General features: G+C 37.8%; 6 protein-coding genes across 6 annotated transcripts; 4 read left to right on the top strand and 2 right to left on the bottom strand. All coding sequences in view use genetic code 12, as the record gives it.

The window, feature by feature from the left end:
* Nucleotides 1–152: 152 nt before the first annotated feature.
* Nucleotides 153–3,221, top strand: DASC09_030030 (F-box protein; the record flags this gene model as incomplete). Its single annotated transcript, XM_064996606.1, has 1 exon — nt 153–3,221. The coding sequence occupies one exon, from the start codon at nt 153–155 to the stop codon at nt 3,219–3,221; it is 3,069 nt and encodes a 1,022-aa protein (XP_064852678.1).
* Nucleotides 3,222–5,197: 1,976 nt separating this feature from the next.
* DASC09_030020 (uncharacterized protein) lies at nt 5,198–6,874 on the top strand (the record flags this gene model as incomplete). The annotated part of the gene is made up of 1 exon (XM_064996605.1): nt 5,198–6,874. One exon carries the CDS (start codon nt 5,198–5,200, stop codon nt 6,872–6,874), a length of 1,677 nt encoding a protein of 558 aa, XP_064852677.1.
* Nucleotides 6,875–8,657: 1,783 nt separating this feature from the next.
* Nucleotides 8,658–10,643, top strand: DASC09_030010 (uncharacterized protein; the record flags this gene model as incomplete). Its single annotated transcript, XM_064996604.1, has 1 exon — nt 8,658–10,643. The coding sequence occupies one exon, from the start codon at nt 8,658–8,660 to the stop codon at nt 10,641–10,643; it is 1,986 nt and encodes a 661-aa protein (XP_064852676.1).
* A 1,597-nt stretch (nt 10,644–12,240) lies between these two features.
* HST4 (NAD-dependent histone deacetylase HST4) lies at nt 12,241–13,611 on the top strand (the record flags this gene model as incomplete). The annotated part of the gene is made up of 1 exon (XM_064996603.1): nt 12,241–13,611. One exon carries the CDS (start codon nt 12,241–12,243, stop codon nt 13,609–13,611), a length of 1,371 nt encoding a protein of 456 aa, XP_064852675.1.
* A 1,268-nt stretch (nt 13,612–14,879) lies between these two features.
* Nucleotides 14,880–16,871, bottom strand: DASC09_029990 (uncharacterized protein; the record flags this gene model as incomplete). The annotated part of the gene is made up of 1 exon (XM_064996602.1): nt 14,880–16,871. The coding sequence occupies one exon, from the start codon at nt 16,869–16,871 to the stop codon at nt 14,880–14,882; it is 1,992 nt and encodes a 663-aa protein (XP_064852674.1).
* A 1,644-nt stretch (nt 16,872–18,515) lies between these two features.
* On the bottom strand, nt 18,516–19,106 carry DASC09_029980 (uncharacterized protein; the record flags this gene model as incomplete). Its single annotated transcript, XM_064996601.1, has 1 exon — nt 18,516–19,106. One exon carries the CDS (start codon nt 19,104–19,106, stop codon nt 18,516–18,518), a length of 591 nt encoding a protein of 196 aa, XP_064852673.1.
* Between the last annotated feature and the right edge of the window lie 439 nt (nt 19,107–19,545).

The following is a 19,545-nucleotide window of genomic DNA, read 5'->3' as shown; positions in this document are numbered from 1 at the left end:
CATAATCATAATTTTGATATCAGGGTTACGCTGCACCAAAATTTCCCCAATTTACAATTTGAATTTTTATTTTTATTTTTTCTCTGTATCGTAAACTAATCTCCGACGAGACGTGATTGTCATTCATCATTTACCAACTGAGCAGTCAATCAATGGGGAAAGTGTCGATATATACCCTTCCCGCCGAGGTATTGGTCGAGGTGTTTGGCTATCTCGATACCCATACTCTTGAAACGGTAGCCTCAATTTCTCGGTACTTGGATGACATCATCAACAACGACTATATCTGGAGAATTCTCTTCATCAAGAAACTCATCAAGGACGATGATCTTATAGCCCTTGATGCTTTGCCTGGTAAACGCAAATCCCTCAAGCATCAAACAACTATGAATACCGATAATATTGTCGAGAGGAACTCCAGAATCATCACCAGCTTCCCCAGTTTGTCACTATCGTGGCATTGGAAGACCGAGTTTATGGTACGGTTCACTTATATCAAGAAATTAATGAATATCAACAAGAATAAAAAAGTCAGTAACCCTAAGGATCTCAAGAAAAGCCATTTCCGCAAGCTCAACCCTTATTTGTTAACTACCGTGTACAAAGTGCACTCGAATTATCTCATTGATGATTTAGTATGTGATTTTGGCAGTGACAAACTTATATTATACAGCCACAAGACTCATAATTTAAACTTTCTATCCCTTAAACAAGGGAAGAAAATATATCAAGTGGATTCGCATATTAGTCGGGACGTGTTGGCCGAGCATTCTCTTAACCAGGTCCATTATGCCACGGTTGAAAAAATCACCAAGAATCTCATCATGATCGGGAATTCCAACGGTTTGATCTTTATGAAATTATTCACCAACGATTTTGCCCTAAGCAGTCCTCTGAACCTGAAGTTTTTCAATAAACATACATGGAGTGATGAACATGTACCTTCGGTGGACCACCAACGATTGGCACAGAAGAAGCTTTTTATCAGTAGCATCGTATTGAATCCATTGTTGAACTCCAGCGTTGGCAGTTTTGGTAAAGGTTCTTTGGATGTGCTATCCGGTGACCTCTTGGGCCAAGTTTATGGTTGGAATTATATTACAAAAGCAGTACTTTTCAAGATCGATATTAATGAATCTTTGAACGATCAAGACATCCAAAATCTTGATCGTAATATCAGGTTCCCGGTCCTCAAGATTGCCACCAATTTCAAAGAATTCGTGGTGGTAGAATCTATTAACCAAAACTTCTTTATCATCAAATTCGACGGTGCACATTTCACCTCACATTCCATTAAACACATTAGATTGGACCAAGAAGTTACTCAGAATGCCATGATTCTCCATGAGATTTTCAATGCCAATTCTGTCCACCTTGTCAATGAAATCAATCCAGTATTTCTTGGGAAAATCGTTAACCCTCGTTCTTTACTGGCCAAATCATATATGGAGGTTGATTATGCCAATGAAAAGATTGTATACAGTTGGAAAAACAAAATTAATCTTTTAGATTTCGACGGATACAAATCGGCGGTAGTAAATACCTCGCTTAAAGATGATCCGGTCGATCCTCAACTGGCAGAAGAATACGTGATGCAAACCAAAATCATCAATAATTTATCCACCAGACGGTCGGACGGTAACAAGCTTGCTGGTAATGATTCTTCACTCCATGTGGCGCTTTTCTCTTCTGGGAAAGTGGTGGTCCACGCCACGGCTAATAGTGATCAAGAAAACAAGAATGTCGTTGTTTTCAAAGTGATTCCGTCGTTTTTAAGTGATCTCTGCGATGGCGATCCTTATTCATTATACCATCTCCATCCTATCCTCAAATTCGACTGTAATAGCGGGGTACTTTTGCTCTGTTCTTATAATGGCTGGATGGCAATTGTTAACATCCTCAATGGGTGTATATTAAAAATTATCGAGCATCAAATTCCGAAAACTTTAACTAATACCACTCCGTATAATATCGAGTTCCACCGACAACAAGCCATGGACCCTGGAGCGATTAATGTCGCTCCTTCACGAGATCCGGTGGTAGCCACTAATAATTTCACGTTGGTACCGGTGACTGCGGTCGAATTAGCCCCGGTGCCGGCATTTTCAGCAGAAGGACTGGATGAAGGATATTCACTCCCGCCGATTTTACTTCGAGGGTTGATAGTGCTTGATAACATTGTCCAGTATTTCCATATCTCCTTTGAAAACTCTTTGTTCGTTCGGAACACTTTGGGGTTGACCGAAGAAGAGTTGTTGTTATCGAAACAACTCAAGAAGAAACAAACGAAACAATCATCACGGTTACAAACTTGGGAGAAAATCCGGGGAGAAATGGACGAGTTTGAGAATGATAATTATGAATCAGTAGTGCAAGGGAAGTTGTTCGATAAGTACAATGGGGTTCATGATTTGGATGATGAAGAAGAATTAATGTTGGCGTTAGCAATGAGTGAGAGTGTGGTGAAGCAGGCAGCATCAGAACAGGATAAATCGTTGAAACAAGCACTTGAATTGTCGAAAATTGAAGAGGGAATAATGGAGAATAATGATGATGACGAGGAGGAGGAGGAGGAGGAGGAGTTTGATGATGATCTTAGAAGAGCTTTGGAATTGTCAGCATTGGAATCTAAGGGGCCACAAAATGATGATGATGAAATGGAATTTTCAATCACATTAGATGGGGAAGATGAAATGGACGATGATCTACGAATGGCATTGGAGTTATCGGCGTTAGAATCTCAGAAACAGGGAAGTAATAATAATAATAATAATCATAGTAATAGTAATAGTAATGGTACATCAGGAGATTTAGCAGATGATATGGATGAAGATCTTCGCAAGGCATTGGAGTTATCGGCATTGGAGTCCCAAGCCCCACAATATAACGGTGGTAGTGGGATACAATTCAGGAGAGCATCCGGACAAGGTTTGGATACCACACGGGAGGAAGAAGATGAATTTTTCGGGTTGAGTAAAGAAAAGTTCAAGTTTTTTGATAATGATGATTTGGAAAATGGCGAGCAAGATGATGGTGATGATGATGATGATGGCGACGACAAAGGGAAACAGACCATTGATAAAGGGAAGCTGGCGAATGGTGATGATGATGATTTGTTAGATGAGGATATGAAGCTCGCGATAAAGTTGTCTAAATTGGAATACCAGGGATTAAAATCGGTACATGAGAGTAATGTTGGGTCGTCTTCTTCGATGTTTTGATATGCAAAGCATTAAAGGTGTCATTTCAGAAATCAAGTATAATAATTGGTAATGCTTACCTAACTCTTGATACAACAATATTTGGAAATACGATTGGGTGGATCTATCTACTGGAATCAACATAATTTCCGGAGCCCCCTTTGGCTCGTTGTTCCCATTAGGAGAATGGTTTTTTTTTGTTTTTGTTTTTGTTTGACCACATAAAAGAATGTATCTGGCAAGATTATTGTGCATATTGGTATCATCGGTGGCAGTTCATCTTTTAATTCTTTTAGATACTTTCAGAGATGAACCATCATTCTCAGGGTTGTATTCTAAATAACAAGAACTAACAGCTCAAAATAAACAACAAATAAGAAAACAAGGAGGTTACAAAAGTTCAAAATATAAATTTACGTGAAATGACTTCCATATCGAATATATTAAGGTATTTATATATTGTAAGAAAGAAAAGAAAAACAAAACAAAACGATGAAAAAAGAAAGGTCCCACCTAGTGTTATCTTCAATGAAGAACAACAAATAATCCATCCCCTGGGCTACTCTTTCTAATAATGGAATGTCCCATTATTAGAACACAAAGCATACCCCAGTCCTTTCCTTTCTTGAAAAAAAAAACATAGTGGTTAAAAGATTTCTCTCATACTCTATATGCTATATAATACTAGAATGAATAACCAGTGACTCAAAGTTAGTATCTCTGTCAGTAAAATCAACCCAACTAATTGGTGGATCAAAAAAAAAAAAAAAAGGCCTTAAACAGAGTCGATTCCTTTTGTTTATTATCTTCCAAAATAATGTCTGCTTCTCCGAAACATCTATGAAGCTTTATGGGATAACAGCAGTATCATCACAATCACCGAATTGCCTCAATAGAGCTCGTAATGAAAGGGAAGCCACAACATACATAAGTAAATACCTTCAAAACAAAACCCAAACACAATTAATATTAGACCAACAATTGAAGAAACAATCATCTCAATTGCAAGAACATCAAACACATAGAATTCAAAAACTCAACAATTAGAAACTTCTCGCACCGATTTTATTGGCGATCTGTCTGAGTTCTGCTAGACGCCGGGAATGAGATAAAATGCAAAGAATTGGGAACGAGAGAACAAGGAGACCGAAAAATAATAATCGAATTTGCTACCTTGTGTTTTACACTATTTAGCAGTATTATCAAACACCTGCAGTCACCAGTCGTGTAATTTACACAATAAATAGAGGTTGCAAATGGCTTGACGGTCCAGAATGACGGGATTATTGGCAGCAAACTACGGTAACCACAAAGAGCTTCCTATAGGTATACACCACACCGCACAAGCACACCAAAAAAAAAAGGGTATGTGTAGCTAGCCTTGTCTTTTGCAAAGAACAGGAACTGGCCCATGCTGTGATACTACTCTTTCTAACAAAATTTCTTCAACCCCAATGATGTAGGCACAAAGGTATTTCACCAATTCTATCATTCTAGTGTAAAAGACTTCTGCCATATCATGGGCCTCGAAAACTTTCATATAAAAATCTAACGCTGATACCTAACGAGCATAGAGTACTGGTAGTAAAGATAACTCATGAGGTTTTTACAACAACAATAAAACAATAACTTCCAGGAGGCCAGACGAATCACAATAATAACTCATAGCAATTGGATCCAAAGGCTGTAGATTATTATTAGCCAAAATAATTCTGATGCTTGAAATGGCCACCAATTTTCTTTTTTTTTTTTTTTTGGATCGTTCCATCCTTTTAGCTATCAATCAAATATTCAAATAAACCTCATTTGGAGACCTTCTATTATGCACTCCCCCATCCTCCCCCTATTTCCATTACAATCAAACAAGACTCCATTCAAAGAAAGATAAAGGAAGTGACCCACCAATTACAACCCCTAGAAGTTCTTTGAGAAAGTATTTATTTCTCAACGTAGAGCTCTTCTAGACACTTCTTTAAATCCAGTGAAGAATCGCTGCTATGGAAGCTCTTTCTCAACTTGCCTGCACCAGATCCTCCCAAAAAATCTCTCCGCAAAGTGTGCCTACCTCACTTCCGAAAGGTTCAACTAGTGCTGCTATTTACAACTACGACGAAGAGTTTTCGGTTGATTGGAAACCCCTTCCTGATGATTATTTTGATAATTTGATAGAAACATTTCCATCATACTGCAATCAAAATGTAGCATCGTCGATTTTCTGTCTTGGCAGTATTACTAAAGTCGAAAACCGTTCCACGAGCTTATGGAATGATACAGAAGAGGAAATTTGGAGACATTGTGATAAGAAGGGGCCCAGCATTGTGTTACAGTTTTGGAATTTGATCTTGCTCGAAGTTGTGGCGATTGTTCACGGTCTTGGTGAGACAGTTTATTGTCGCCATGAAAAATCTATTATGGGGCCTGAAAATTTGACAGTGAGTCCTGTTAAATCTATCATGCTCGGAAGCCTTGAGTATGATAATTTTGACCCGTTCTTCTCCATTGTATTAAAATCATACGGACTACATGAATTGATTTGCAATGGCACTCTTCAAAGTGGCTCGTTAACTCGTCAAGTTATCATCAGTATGTTGAACGGATCAACAGATTCTTTCATCCTTTCGGATTATTTCACCAATATTGTTTTCATGTTGAAAGATAATCTGGGTTTGGAAGCCCGGGCTAAAGAGATCCGGGCTTCCAATAATAGAATATGGAAAGAGGTTGAAACAAAAAGCAGACGAATGGCAGAGCTTGAGTGGGAAATTATGGAAGAAAAGTTCATGAAGAAAAAACATGGGCTACTGGAAAAAATAGCTAAGATAAAAAAGTTGAAAAATGACGCTAACGAATTGGCTCAGCAACGTCTTGCAATTTCAATTAAGATATCTTACAGAATCTTCAAAAATGATGATATGAAATGCCCAATAAATATGGTATTAGCCAGTTTAATTCACCATCGTAATAACTACACAGATGATCAAGTTGAAAATGTGCAATTGAAAACAGAGAGATTAAGAGGGATTTTGAGCAACAACGCAAGAGGTAGTTACAATGAAGAGTGCACAAATTTGCAAAGTGATAATCCTCATTTTTTATACATCATTTCGATGACTGTTGGTGCGTGCTATAGGTTCTTTCCTGATTTTCCTAAGATAAGTGCTCCTTGTGAGAGAATTGTGATGAAAGTTTATGATCCTGATTTCATTCAAGATTATAAAAAGATATCTAGAACTGGAAGACCGGGTCTGGTGGATAGAAGGTGTATGGAAGCTGCTGCCCAGAAGTTCGACAAAGAAATCATGACCTATCGCACTATATTTGATCATAATTTACTGTGCACTTCGAAAGAAGACATTATTCTCGCCCCCAAGATTATATACCATGGGGATGTAATTCTTTGGGACAACAATGATTTGAAATTTGGGGGACTTGCAATATTTATGACAGAGATTCCGAAAGGTGACAAAGTCACGAAAAAACTGATTGATTTTGGGTTTCATCAATTGCGACTATTATCTGACCTAGGAATATATCCTGCATATTTCTTAAGAAAAAATTATATACTAACCCCAGATGAGAAAGTTGTGTGGGTTGGTTATGGTAAAACGAGCTTACTCTCAGATTTGGAAACAAATACCCAAAGATTTGATCTGATATTCGATAGTGAAGTGTGAAGATTTAAATTTGCTGTTCAGCTTCTTTTACTGTGACAGTTTAATAAGTGAGGGATATTTGTCTACCGAGGTTCTGATGATTGAGAACTGAGCTGATTGGAGCGTTATTTGCTTATATCAATGAGCTTCTATGCATTGCAATAAATTATATATTGGTTTATATCAATACAATGAAGATGTCAATTATTGCCAGGCGCAATTGTAAGCTATTACTTGAATGAAATTATTTTTCTCCAAAGGAATCAATCCTAAAAGGTATTGCCGTCATTTTCTACACGTTTCACACCAGCCTCTACCCGTAACAGGATAAAATATATCAATACAGTGCTATGTACTCATTTTAGCAGCCTCCTACCCGAATTCTGGCTCAGGGAAAGTTTCCAAAAACCCTCTGTCATGTTGAGTTTAAAGTAATTATTTATTTGCAAATGCACATGGCACTCTCACACCATAGACGCCTCGGGGTGCATACGATATGGAAAATCATTATTAATAAGAATTCTTACAACTATTCAGGTTTAAATTATTCATATTGTCTTCGCTCGGAAATGAGGTTTAGATTGATGAGGAAAAACGTTCCATAAATCATTTCCAGTTGCTTTGCAATCTACTGAAGCCATTTATGCAGGGTAATCTCACTGGGTCAAGAAATAAGTGCCGTCAAGATGGAACATGTAGCGACAAAGCTTTTTGAGGCATTGCGATAAACATTTCGTCATTGGTTAGAAACATGAAGGGTATTTCGTTACATACAGCATCATAGAGGATATATGTCTTACAGTATTGCTAGTGCTAAAATCATCATTATCAATGGATTAACTATTGAAAGCTTGCATTTTGAAATCTTTGTCAAGATCTTTGAATTATGTGCTGGGGTATATTCTAAGAGTATTGCGAGAATGTGGGACAAATAGATGTTAGTTCTTCTAATCATCCCTACACAGAGTTGTCAGATTCGCTTTAACTTCACTCAATATCGATTAGCAGCTACTATGAGTTACACTGAAAAGGATGTAAAATTGTGAGATGAAAAATCGAATTCTTGCGAAGGCTTTCATAATACAAGAAATACACCAGGGACATAGAAGCCAGTTTGTTAGTTGTTAGCTGCAAGGTGGAAGGTGGAAGTTGCTGTGGATCCCCATTAAATGGTGCTCGTCGCTCATGATTTGCAACATTTCAATGGATTATGTTTACGGTATGTCTGCTGGACTATCTGTGAACATGTATATATTGCACTTGCAAGTATGGTTTACTTAATATGCCAGGCTTTCTGGAGCAGCTGAAGCTTGCTGATTGTGTGCAATAATAAGTTTGAAGGTTGAGAATTGTTTTTATGGGAGGCTGAAATAAGTTGAAAAAACTGAAAAACTTGGCGGTAACATAATATCCAATTAATGTTTTACATAGAGTTGGTTTCGAGGACTAATGAAGATTGCGAATAATGCTTAGTTGGTTGGCACCACAATATTTTAGGGAACGCAATCTATTTTTGCTGCAGTTTTGTCTATATTCTATGATTCTATTCATAATTAACTCTGCAAGTGGAAGCTCCTTACTCAAAAAGGTTCTTGTAATCCCACCATCTCTGCACTTTCCGGTTTCCAATTATTGTTATCCCATCAGGACGGTATACCTGACTGTGGGTGTGGCACCCCATCGTGTCAAACCCTTCTCCTCATCTTTCATTAAAGTTCCAGTTTCCTTCCCTGAATTTGCTCTTGTTTAACAAGCCATTCCATGATAATCCAAGAACAAGACCAGTAAATGATTTGATGTCAATATGAGCGACCAAGCTTACGAACAGAGAATAGCGTCTGCAATAAATGAGATAAAATCCAAAATCAGAAATTCACAAGGTCTATCATTAGACCTTGGTGACATTCTTGATGATCAAAGCTTAAGAGCTGATGTTGTTTTAGATATGAAACGAGAAGCATGTAATGAGAGAGAAAGAAATGGCCCAAATCCCACCGACCTCGCATCGCTGCTATGGAAGCTCTTTCTCAACTTGCCTGCGCCAGATCCTCCAAAGAAATCTCTCTACGTGGATTATGTGCCTACCACACTTCCCAAAGGTTCAATTAGTGCTGCTATTTACAGCTACTACGGTGAGTTTTCGGTTGATTGGCAACCCTTTCCTGATGATTTTTTTGATAATTTGATAGAAAAATTTTCATCATACTGCAATCAAAATGTAGCATCGTCGATTTTTCATCAGGGGAGTGTTCGTGAAGTCGATCATCGTTACGAGGGCTTATTCTATGACACTATAGGGGAGTCATGGACTGACAATAAGTTTACCGAGAGCACTGTTTCACGTAAGTTTGATGCATTGATGTCAAATAAACTTAAGCTTATCCTTGATAGTTTTAACGAAAAGGTTTATTTTTGGACTGAAGTATCCGTGAAGGGACCAGAAAATTTTTCACTACGTCCGGATATCTCAGTTTTCCCTGTCTTCAATGGAGTCCAAGGTGAAGCATGCATGTTTTTTGAACTAAAGAAGTACGGGCTACAGAAACACATTCGTAATGATGTTCTTACAGATCTGTCGCTAGTTCGCCAGGTGGTTGTTAATATGTTGAACAGTACTAATGATGTTTGTGTGCTTACCGATTACTTTGTTCATATTATTTTCATGCTAGCAGATCCTGATCAGGACGCTTTGAAAAAAGGAAAGGAGCCAAACTCCGCAAAGCGGAAAGAACTTCAAGAGATGAATGACAGAATAGCAGAAATCGAAGCACTTCTTAACGAAACCAATGGTCACAAATTCAAGGTATTCAATTCAAGAAGAAGGTATTTAGAAAAGGAAAAAGAGGGGCTTGAAAAAAAGGCTGGGGCCCTCAAGCAACAACTTATGGAAGTTCCAATCCCTATTTTCTACAAGATTGTAGAAAATTCAAATAAGACAATCAATTTGATTTTGGGAAGTTTGATACACCACTGTGTGAATTACACTGCTGATCAAAAAAATAGTGCAAGAGATAAGTCCGAAAAATACAAGCTGATATTCATGAAGAAGAACGGCTCGGCACAAAATGTCAAGAACAGAAATTCAAGGTTCCCCTTCGGAGTAACTATTAGATCAATAGGATCTGCGGGTGAAACAATTTCCGGAAATACTCGTGGTCATTACGCCAGTGATATCAAGGAGTTACAAGATGGTAGCTCCCACTTGTCGTTTGTGGCATCTATAAACACCGCTGCTTGCCAGAAAATTTTCCCACAGTTGCCTAAGATAAAAACCAGGAGTGAGAAAATTATCATAAAAGTGTATGACGCGGATTTTCTACTGCAGTATGCCAGAACTCGAGAAATTAGAAAACTAGGGTTTTCTTATGAAGATATTTTGAGCATTGCTGCTGAGCAATACACCAACGAGGTTTGCTCATATAGGCAGATTGAAGCCTACAATAACAATTGCAAGTCACAAGCCAATACTATTTTTAGCCCAAAAATTGTGTTTTGTGGCACACGGGTTAGCTTGTTCGACAAGGCCTCCATCAAGTTTGGTGGACCTGCAATATTTATGACAGAGATTCCTGGAGGCGGTAAAATCACCGAGAAACTGATGGAGTTTGGAATTAATCAATTGAAGTTATTGTCGGGTTTAGGTATCAATCACGGTGATATTAAAAGAGAAAATTTCATTGTTACTCCAGACGAAAGAGTTGCTTGGATAGACTATGGTATGGTGAATGAATCTTCAACTTTGGAAGGAAATATCCAAAAATTTGTCGAGATATGCAATGAGTACATATGAGTACATATGAGTATTGAGCGGTTCGGTGTTTTGTTCTCTCACTTTTGGTGTTGTCTTTCGACTTGCTTGGTTTGCCACTTATGTTTTTGTATCGGTTCGGCATGAAGGGCTGGATACTTGCTTGCTATCAATCAACAGCTGAGATTTTGTGGTTTTTTTATACGATACTTGCTTATCTGTTTTCGTCACAATGTATCCAGCTATGCTATATTATTTTTCATTTTTTTCATTTTTTTTTCTATTTTGCTACCTCCGCTTGAGTTGCTGCCATATAATTACTTACTAATGTGTTTATTTGGGTTTTATTAATGTTGTTTTCTATCAATTCCTATCTTCGCTATCTTGTTTCTTGCTCATCATTTTTCTAATGTCTTGTCTTGTCTGGGTTTGTTGTCACGATAATGCTGCTATAGAAGGAGCACTACGCTCTCCGGATTTTCTTTTTTCATTTGCATCTGAATACCAAGTCGTGTTATGTTGGCTATATAATTATAATGCCTTGGGGTGTCGTAAACTGTAATTTGCACTTATGGGATATAAAAGATAATCAGAAAATTTTAATCCACTATATATTATACGAGAAAGTAGTCTCATACCCAAATTCTGACCCAGGGAAAGTTTCCAAAAACGCTGTGTCATGTTGAGTTTGAAGTAATTATTTGTTGGTATACCAATATATGGTGTGAGAGCGTCATGTACATTTATGGGGGTATCTGTTTCTTAGCATTATTTATTTAGGAGGGGGTTTATTATTATTTTATATTAACCTTAAGACGAGGGAGGAGATTATTTTGTATTATTATTATTATTAGATACTATAGAATAATTGTAATTATAGTGAAAGAAGAGAGAGTTTAAATGGAGGGGTATGCTTACCACTTTACACCCGGAGGGTGCACACACCATAGACGCCTCGGGGTGCATAGGATATAGAAAATCATTATTCTTACAACTATTCAGGTTTGAAATATTCGTATTCTCTTCGCTCGGAAATGAGGTTTAGATTGATGAGGAAAAACGTTCCATAAATCATTTCCAGTTGCTTTACAATCAACAAACGCCATTTGGCCAGGGAAATCCTGCTGGGTGTACTATCGTACATACTACGAATATGACCACCCCAGTTTACATTTTATCGTGTTAAATTATTTTATTGTTTATTATTATTTGTCTTCCTTATTGTTATTAGAAGACAAGAATGAATCCCACTATTATTAGTCATTTAATACATTTACCTTCTTTGATTTATTACTGTTAATTCAGCCTAATAACAAGTTGTTGAATACGAGCCACTTGTTTGAGTTGTGTGTTCTATCAGATAGTTAAAGAGACCAAGTGCGGTGATAACAACTGATCTTCTTATCACGTATCTAACGAGAGATAGAGTGAAGATAAGTATCGATATAGAATTAAGAAGTCAACTCTTCCTTCCTTTCCATTTCTGTTGTCATTTCACCGTCTCACGTGAAACTGGAAATAAAAAAACAAAAAACAAAAACAAAGCTCATCGCCCTCAGAGGTTTTTTCCAATCAACAAAACAACCCATTTATGGAGAGGGTTTTTTTTTTTTTTTTTTTATCCTATTACTCTATTATAATGACTCCAATAGACGTCATAACCCATCCTGATACTATGGAAGTCCCCGTGAAGTCAACCAACCCTTCCATTGGAATAAAAAAATCCAGAAAACCTAAGCTTAAATATCGTCCAGAAACAACGTCAACCCTTGATTTGAATACCATCGACTTTTCTCAGCCGTTGATGCCCCAAATGACAAATGATGAGTTTCTTAATAACCTCTATTTTCTCAATTATGCCCTCTCCGAGTGTCGAAAAATCGTCTGTGTAAGTGGTGCTGGAATGTCAGTGGCCGCTGGGATTCCCGATTTCCGATCATCCAATGGGTTATTCCAAGGAGGAATCTCGGTGGAAAAAAAGAAACAAACAGGTGATACTACAACTGATGAAGATAATCGAAGGTACCCAAAGCGAGATCCATCATTGAACCTGCGGGGCTCCTCATCGTCCAAACAATTGTTCACTTCTAATGTGTATTCCGACTCCTCACTTACCCCATTATTCCATAACTTGATCTTGAATTTACATAAGATCATCTCCCAAACCCAGCCCACAAAGTTCCACAATTTTTTGAATGATTTATCTGAAAATGGCAGACTTCTTAGACTATATACCCAAAACATTGATTGTTTAGATACCGATCTCCCGCATCTTTCTACGGTCACTCCTCTTCACAACTGCTTGAAACAATGCTATCCCAAAACCATCCAACTTCACGGGAGTCTAATGACCATGTGCTGTTCTAAATGCCAATGGATCAGTAATATGACCCCTTCGGTGTTCCTGAATCCCAAACCCGTGGAGTGTCCCGAATGCCGAGAACTTAATTCCGTGAGATCAATAGTGGGCAAACGAACCCAAACTTCGGGAATCATTAGGCCACGGTTTGTGCTCTATAATGAGTTCCATCCCGATGGTGAGATCATTGGAAAGATCACTGAACATGATTTAAAGAAAAACAAACCCGATTGTTTGGTGGTGGTGGGTACATCATTGAAAATCCCGGGGGTGAGGCGCTTAGTAAAAGAAATGACTAAAGTGGTGAAACTGCAAGCTGGAGGGTGTGTGATTTGGGTCAATTTGGAAAAACCATCGAGTGCCGATCTTCAATTCATGAAGGAATTGGATTTGGTGGTGGTGGGTGATTGTCAAAAAGTACCGGAATTGATGGAAAAGTTGAAACGTGAAGAGGTATACCAAACTGCGGTGAATAAAAGAAAGTTAAAGAATTTTAATAATAAAATCACCAAACCTGGGAGGGAGATACAAGGTAAGATCATCCAGGATCGTCTGGGTAAGCTTGTGAATCTTGTTAATGGGGCCATTGCTGGGGAGGACGATGAAAACACAGTGAAGCAAAAGAGGAATAAGAAACTTCCTTATTTATGAGGGTATAGCTTTTAATTGTATTATTGATGGATCATCACGCACTTTCTCATAAATTGAGGTTATGCTTTAAGTTCGTTGCTGACGATATTTTGAATTCGTCTTTTTTTTTGAAAAAAAGGGAAGCTTGTTTTATATGAGCTGTTGCAAATGATGCTTATTTTCTACAAAAAGTTCAAACGGACGCCGATATTCTAACTTTGAACTGATTCTCTACGAACAGTTGAGACTAAGGTTTCTCACTAATCAAGAGTTTAAACGCAAGTTTATATGCCGTAGAGTGTATAAATTTGCGTATTATCTAAAAAGAAAAATTCAGAATGGATAATGTAACAAAGAGAAAGAAAAGTTCCTAATTCATGAAAGAAAAAAGATTGAGAGTAAAGGGAGGAAATGTGAGTTGATTCTCATTCAATGCTGTAATTTTTTAATGATAAGTATACGCACACAGGAATTCCGAAATAGATGGAAGGAAGCAATGAGAAAGAAATTTCCTTAGTGAATCTTGCAAGTTTTCTTGAGGTAGGAAGAAAACACGAAACAAATTGCAAGAAGAAATTCTATTATTCTACGTGAAAAGTTTTAACATTCTGGAAAAGGAAACTTCTATCGAGCAGTTTAGCACTATAGAAAACAGACTTCTGTTAAAACATTCTTGTTTCCATCTACTATCTTGAAAGCTAAATATCTTGGGAAGAAAAAACTCAAGCCAAAAAAAACAAAAACTATATTGGCCCATTCTTTTCGATGTTGTGAGCATTTTCTCTCTCACCCACAAATGGCATTGCGTAGCATTAGAAATATGTGGTGGAGACCCCCGCCCCCCCCCCCCTCCTTCTTGATTCATTCCAGTACAAATAAATACCTCAAAAAAGCCATGATTTTCACATCAACATATACTGTTAGAAAAATGATGAGCAAGAAACAAGATAGCGAAGATAGGAATTGATAGAAAACAACATTAATAAAACCCAAATAAACACATTAGTAAGTAATTATATGGCAGCAACTCAAGCGGAGGTAGCAAAATAGAAAAAAAAAATGAAAAAAATGAAAAATAATATAGCATAGCTGGATACATTGTGACGAAAACAGATAAGCAAGTATCGTATAAAAAAACCACAAAATCTCAGCTGTTGATTGATAGCAAGCAAGTATCCAGCCCTTCATGCCGAACCGATACAAAAACATAAGTGGCAAACCAAGCAAGTCGAAAGACAACACCAAAAGTGAGAGAACAAAACACCGAACCGCTCAATACTCATATGTACTCATATGTACTCATTGCATATCTCGACAAATTTTTGGATATTTCCTTCCAAAGTTGAAGATTCATTCACCATACCATAGTCTATCCAAGCAACTCTTTCGTCTGGAGTAACAATGAAATTTTCTCTTTTAATATCACCGTGATTGATACCTAAACCCGACAATAACTTCAATTGATTAATTCCAAACTCCATCAGTTTCTCGGTGATTTTACCGCCTCCAGGAATCTCTGTCATAAATATTGCAGGTCCACCAAACTTGATGGAGGCCTTGTCGAACAAGCTAACCCGTGTGCCACAAAACACAATTTTTGGGCTAAAAATAGTATTGGCTTGTGACTTGCAATTGTTATTGTAGGCTTCAATCTGCCTATATGAGCAAACCTCGTTGGTGTATTGCTCAGCAGCAATGCTCAAAATATCTTCATAAGAAAACCCTAGTTTTCTAATTTCTCGAGTTCTGGCATACTGCAGTAGAAAATCCGCGTCATACACTTTTATGATAATTTTCTCACTCCTGGTTTTCATCTTAGGCAACTGTGGGAAAATTTTCTGGCAAGCAGCGGTGTTTATAGATGCCACAAACGACAAGTGGGAGCTACCATCTTGTAACTCCTTGATATCACTGGCGTAATGACCACGGGTATTTCCGGAAATTGCTTCACCCGCAGATCCTATTGATCTAATAGTTACTCCGAAGGGGAACCTTGAATTTCTGTTCTTGACATTTTGTGCCGAGCCGTTCTTTTTCATGAATATCAGCTTGTATTTTTCGGACTTATCTCTTGCACTATTTTTTTGATCAGCAGTGTAATTCACACAGTGGTGTATCAAACTTCCCAAAATCAAATTGATTTTCTTATTTGAATTTTCTACAATCTTGTAGAAAATAGGGATTGGAACTTCCATAAGTTGTTGCTTGAGGGCCCCAGCCTTTTTTTCAAGCCCCTCTTTTTCCTTTTCTAAATACCTTCTTCTTGAATTGAATACCTTGAATTTGTGACCATTGGTTTCGTTAAGAAGTGCTTCGATTTCTGCTATTCTGTCATTCATCTCTTGAAGTTCTTTCCGCTTTGCGGAGTTTGGCTCCTTTCCTTTTTTCAAAGCGTCCTGATCAGGATCTGCTAGCATGAAAATAATATGAACAAAGTAATCGGTAAGTATGTAGAAATCATTAGCACCGTTCAACATGTTAACCACCACCTGGCGAACTAAGGAGCTATTAGCAAGAGCATTATCCTCAATTAATTTTCGCAACCCAAGCCTTTTGCCTTCAATTATGATGGATGCAGGACCATTCTCATCAGCATCACGTTCATTTGGAAAAACACAAATGTCTGGGCGTAAAGATAGATTTTCTTGCCCCATAATAGTTCTTTGACCACGGCAATAAACTGTGTCACCAAGACTGTTAAGGATCTTCACCACTTTGAGCAACGTCAAATGCCAAAGCTGTAACACAATGCTGGCCTCCTTCTTATCACAATGCATCCAAATATCCTTCCCTGTACTACTTGTTAAGTCCAGGTAAAGTTCATCGACTTCACGAACACTCCCCTGATGAAAAATTGACGTTGATAAATTTTGATTACAATGTAATGAAAATGTTTCTATCAAATTATCAAAATAATCATCAGGAAGGGGTTGCCAGTCAACCGAAAACTCTTCGTAGTATTTGTAAATAGCAGCACTAATTGAACCTTTGGGAAGTGAGGTAGGCACACAGTCCACGTAGAGAGATTTCTTGGGAGGATCTGGCGCAGGCAAGTTGAGAAAGAGCTTCCATAGCAGCGATGCGAGGTCGGTGGGATTCGGGCCATTTTTACGTCTCTCAAGAAATGCTTCCACTTTCATATCTGAAACAACATCAGCTCTTAAGTTTTGGTCATCAAGAATGCCACCAAGGTCTAATGATAGACTTTGTGAATTTCTGATTTTGGATTTTATCTCATTTATTGCAGACGCTATTCTCTGTTCGTAAGCTTGGTCGCTCATATTGACATCAAATCATCTACTGGTATTGTTCTTGGATTATCATGGAATGGCTTGTTAAACAAGAGCAAATTCAGGGAAGGAAACTGGAACTTTAATGAAAGATGAGGAGAAGGGTTTGATACGATGGGGTGCCACACCCACAGTCAGGTATACCGTCCTGGTGGTATAACAATAATTTATTCCTATTGGAAACCAGAAAGTCCAGAGATGGTGGGATTACAAGAACCTTTTTGAGTAATGGGCTTCCACTTGCAGAGTTAAATATAAATAGCATCATAGAATATAGACAAAACTGCAACAAAAATAGATTGCGTTCCCCAAAATATTGTGGTGCCAACCAACTAAGCATTATTCGCAATCTTCATTAGTCCTCGAAACCAACTCTATGTAAAACATTAATTGGATATTATGTTACCGCCAAGCTTTTCAGTTTTTTCAACTTATTTCAGCCTCCCATAAAAACAATTCTTAACCTTCAAACTTATTATTGTCATACAATCAGCAAGCTTCAGCTGCTCCAGAAAGCCTGGCATATTAAGTAAACCATACTTGCAAGTGCAATATATACATGTTCACAGATAGTCCAGCAGACATACCGTAAACATAATCCATTGAAATGTTGCAAATCATGAGCGACGAGCACCATTTAATGGGGATCCACAGCAACTTCCACCTTCCACCTTGCAGCTAACAACTAACAAACTGGCTTCTATGTCCCTGGTGTATTTCTTGTATTATGAAAGCCTTCGCAAGAATTCGATTTTTCATCTCACAATTTTACATCCTTTTCAGTGTAACCCATAGTAGCTGCTAATCAATATTGAGTGAAGTTAAAGCGAATCTGACAACTCTGTGTAGGGATGATTAGAAGAACTAACATCTATTTGTCCCACATTCTCGCAATACTCTTAGAATATACCCCAGCACATAATTCAAAGATCTTGACAAAGATTTCAAAATGCAAGCTTTCAATATTTAATCCATTGATAATGATGATTGTAGCACTAGCAATACTGTAAGACATATATCCTCTATGATGCTGTATGTAACGAAATACCCTTCATGTTTCTTACCAATGACGAAATGTTTATCGCAATGCCTCTTTTATTTCCAGTTTCACGTGAGACGGTGAAATGACAACAGAAATGGAAAGGAAGGAAGAGTTGACTTCTTAATCCTATATCGATACTTATCTTCACTCTATCTCTCGTTAGATACGTGATAAGAAGATCAGTTGTTATCACCGTACTTGGTCTCTTTAACTATCTGATAGAACACACAACTCAAACAAGTGGCTCGTATTCAACAACTTGTTATTAGGCTGAATTAACAGTAATAAATCAAAGAAGGTAAATGTATTAAATGACTAATAATAGTGGGATTCATTCTTGTCTTCTAATAACAATAAGGAAGACAAATAATAATAAACAATAAAATAATTTAACACGATAAAATGTAAACTGGGGTGATCATATTCGTCGATAGTACAGTTTTTCCTATTACTTAATTGGGATGCACCAATGCTACGGGTGATAAACATTAAAATAATAATAAAGATATATTATACATTTTTTACACAAAATAATACACAAACAACCTGAAGTACTGAAGAAAAAAGAAAAGAGATTAGGTGAATTACACCATTCAATGGCTATCGATCACCGTGGTAGACAAGGTCACCATCTGTACTGTGGTGGTAGATGATGCACTTGTCAAGTATGTTATACTGGTAGGAACCAATTGCTGGAGTCCCGCTACCCCCGTCACTTGTTGGATTCCTGACCCTTGCTCGACAGCATTGGACTGTTGGGCAGCCACCACCTGGGTGGCCACTGGGGCAGCAGCAGCAGTAACGTATTCAGTGATGGTCGGAATAGCAGCTTCGGCTGTGGCGGTTGCACCGGCAGTAGCAGCAGTAGCAACCCCAGTAGCAGCAGCACCAGCAGCAGCAGCAGAACTTTTCGATGCTGCGGCAGCTGAGGATCTATGCTTCAATAAGTATTCTCCTCCAAGAGCAACCCCAGCACCAGCAGCAGCAGCAGCTCCGGCATGCTTCCAATTGATTTTGGACAATCCAGAGGTCAATCCAGAGAGTAAACTTGGGTCTCTTTTCACGATCTCCGTGTCATTGGAATTTTTATCGGCTTCCTGCTTATAGTAGTATATTGGTGATGCATTTATCTGAGCTATTGAGGAGAGACAAGCAATGACACAAATTGTTTTACCAGAAAACATAATTGCTATTATAGTTATTTTATAGTTATTTTATAGTTATATATGGTTTTTATGGAATACTTCGAAACTTGGAGTAATGGGGAAACTTTGACGCAAAAGAAAAAACAAAAAAAAAAAGATCATGGATTTCTCAGTCTTTTTAAGATGATCAAAGTTTGGCGACGCCGTTGAGTCTTGTAATTTATAAGAATGTAACCATACTCAATGCCGCATTTTACTCCGTTTTGAATAGTTCATGGATACTCATGGCTGTATTTTCATAAAAACTGAAGGAATAAAATTGACCGCTCATTCCGATGCTCAAATACTAAAATACGGGAGAGGGGGTGGGGGGTGGGGGGACGCTGCGTGCATGGATGTATAATAAATCGTAGGCTTGTGAGTAGAATGTACCACAAATAATATGTTATTATTACTATTATTATTATTACTATTATTA

The sequence above is a fragment of the Saccharomycopsis crataegensis genome (genome assembly GCF_037102585.1).
Source record: "Saccharomycopsis crataegensis DNA, jcf7180000000083, whole genome shotgun sequence".
Lineage (NCBI taxonomy): Eukaryota > Fungi > Ascomycota > Saccharomycetes > Ascoideales > Saccharomycopsidaceae > Saccharomycopsis > Saccharomycopsis crataegensis.
This window is presented reverse-complemented; position numbering and strand designations above follow the sequence as displayed.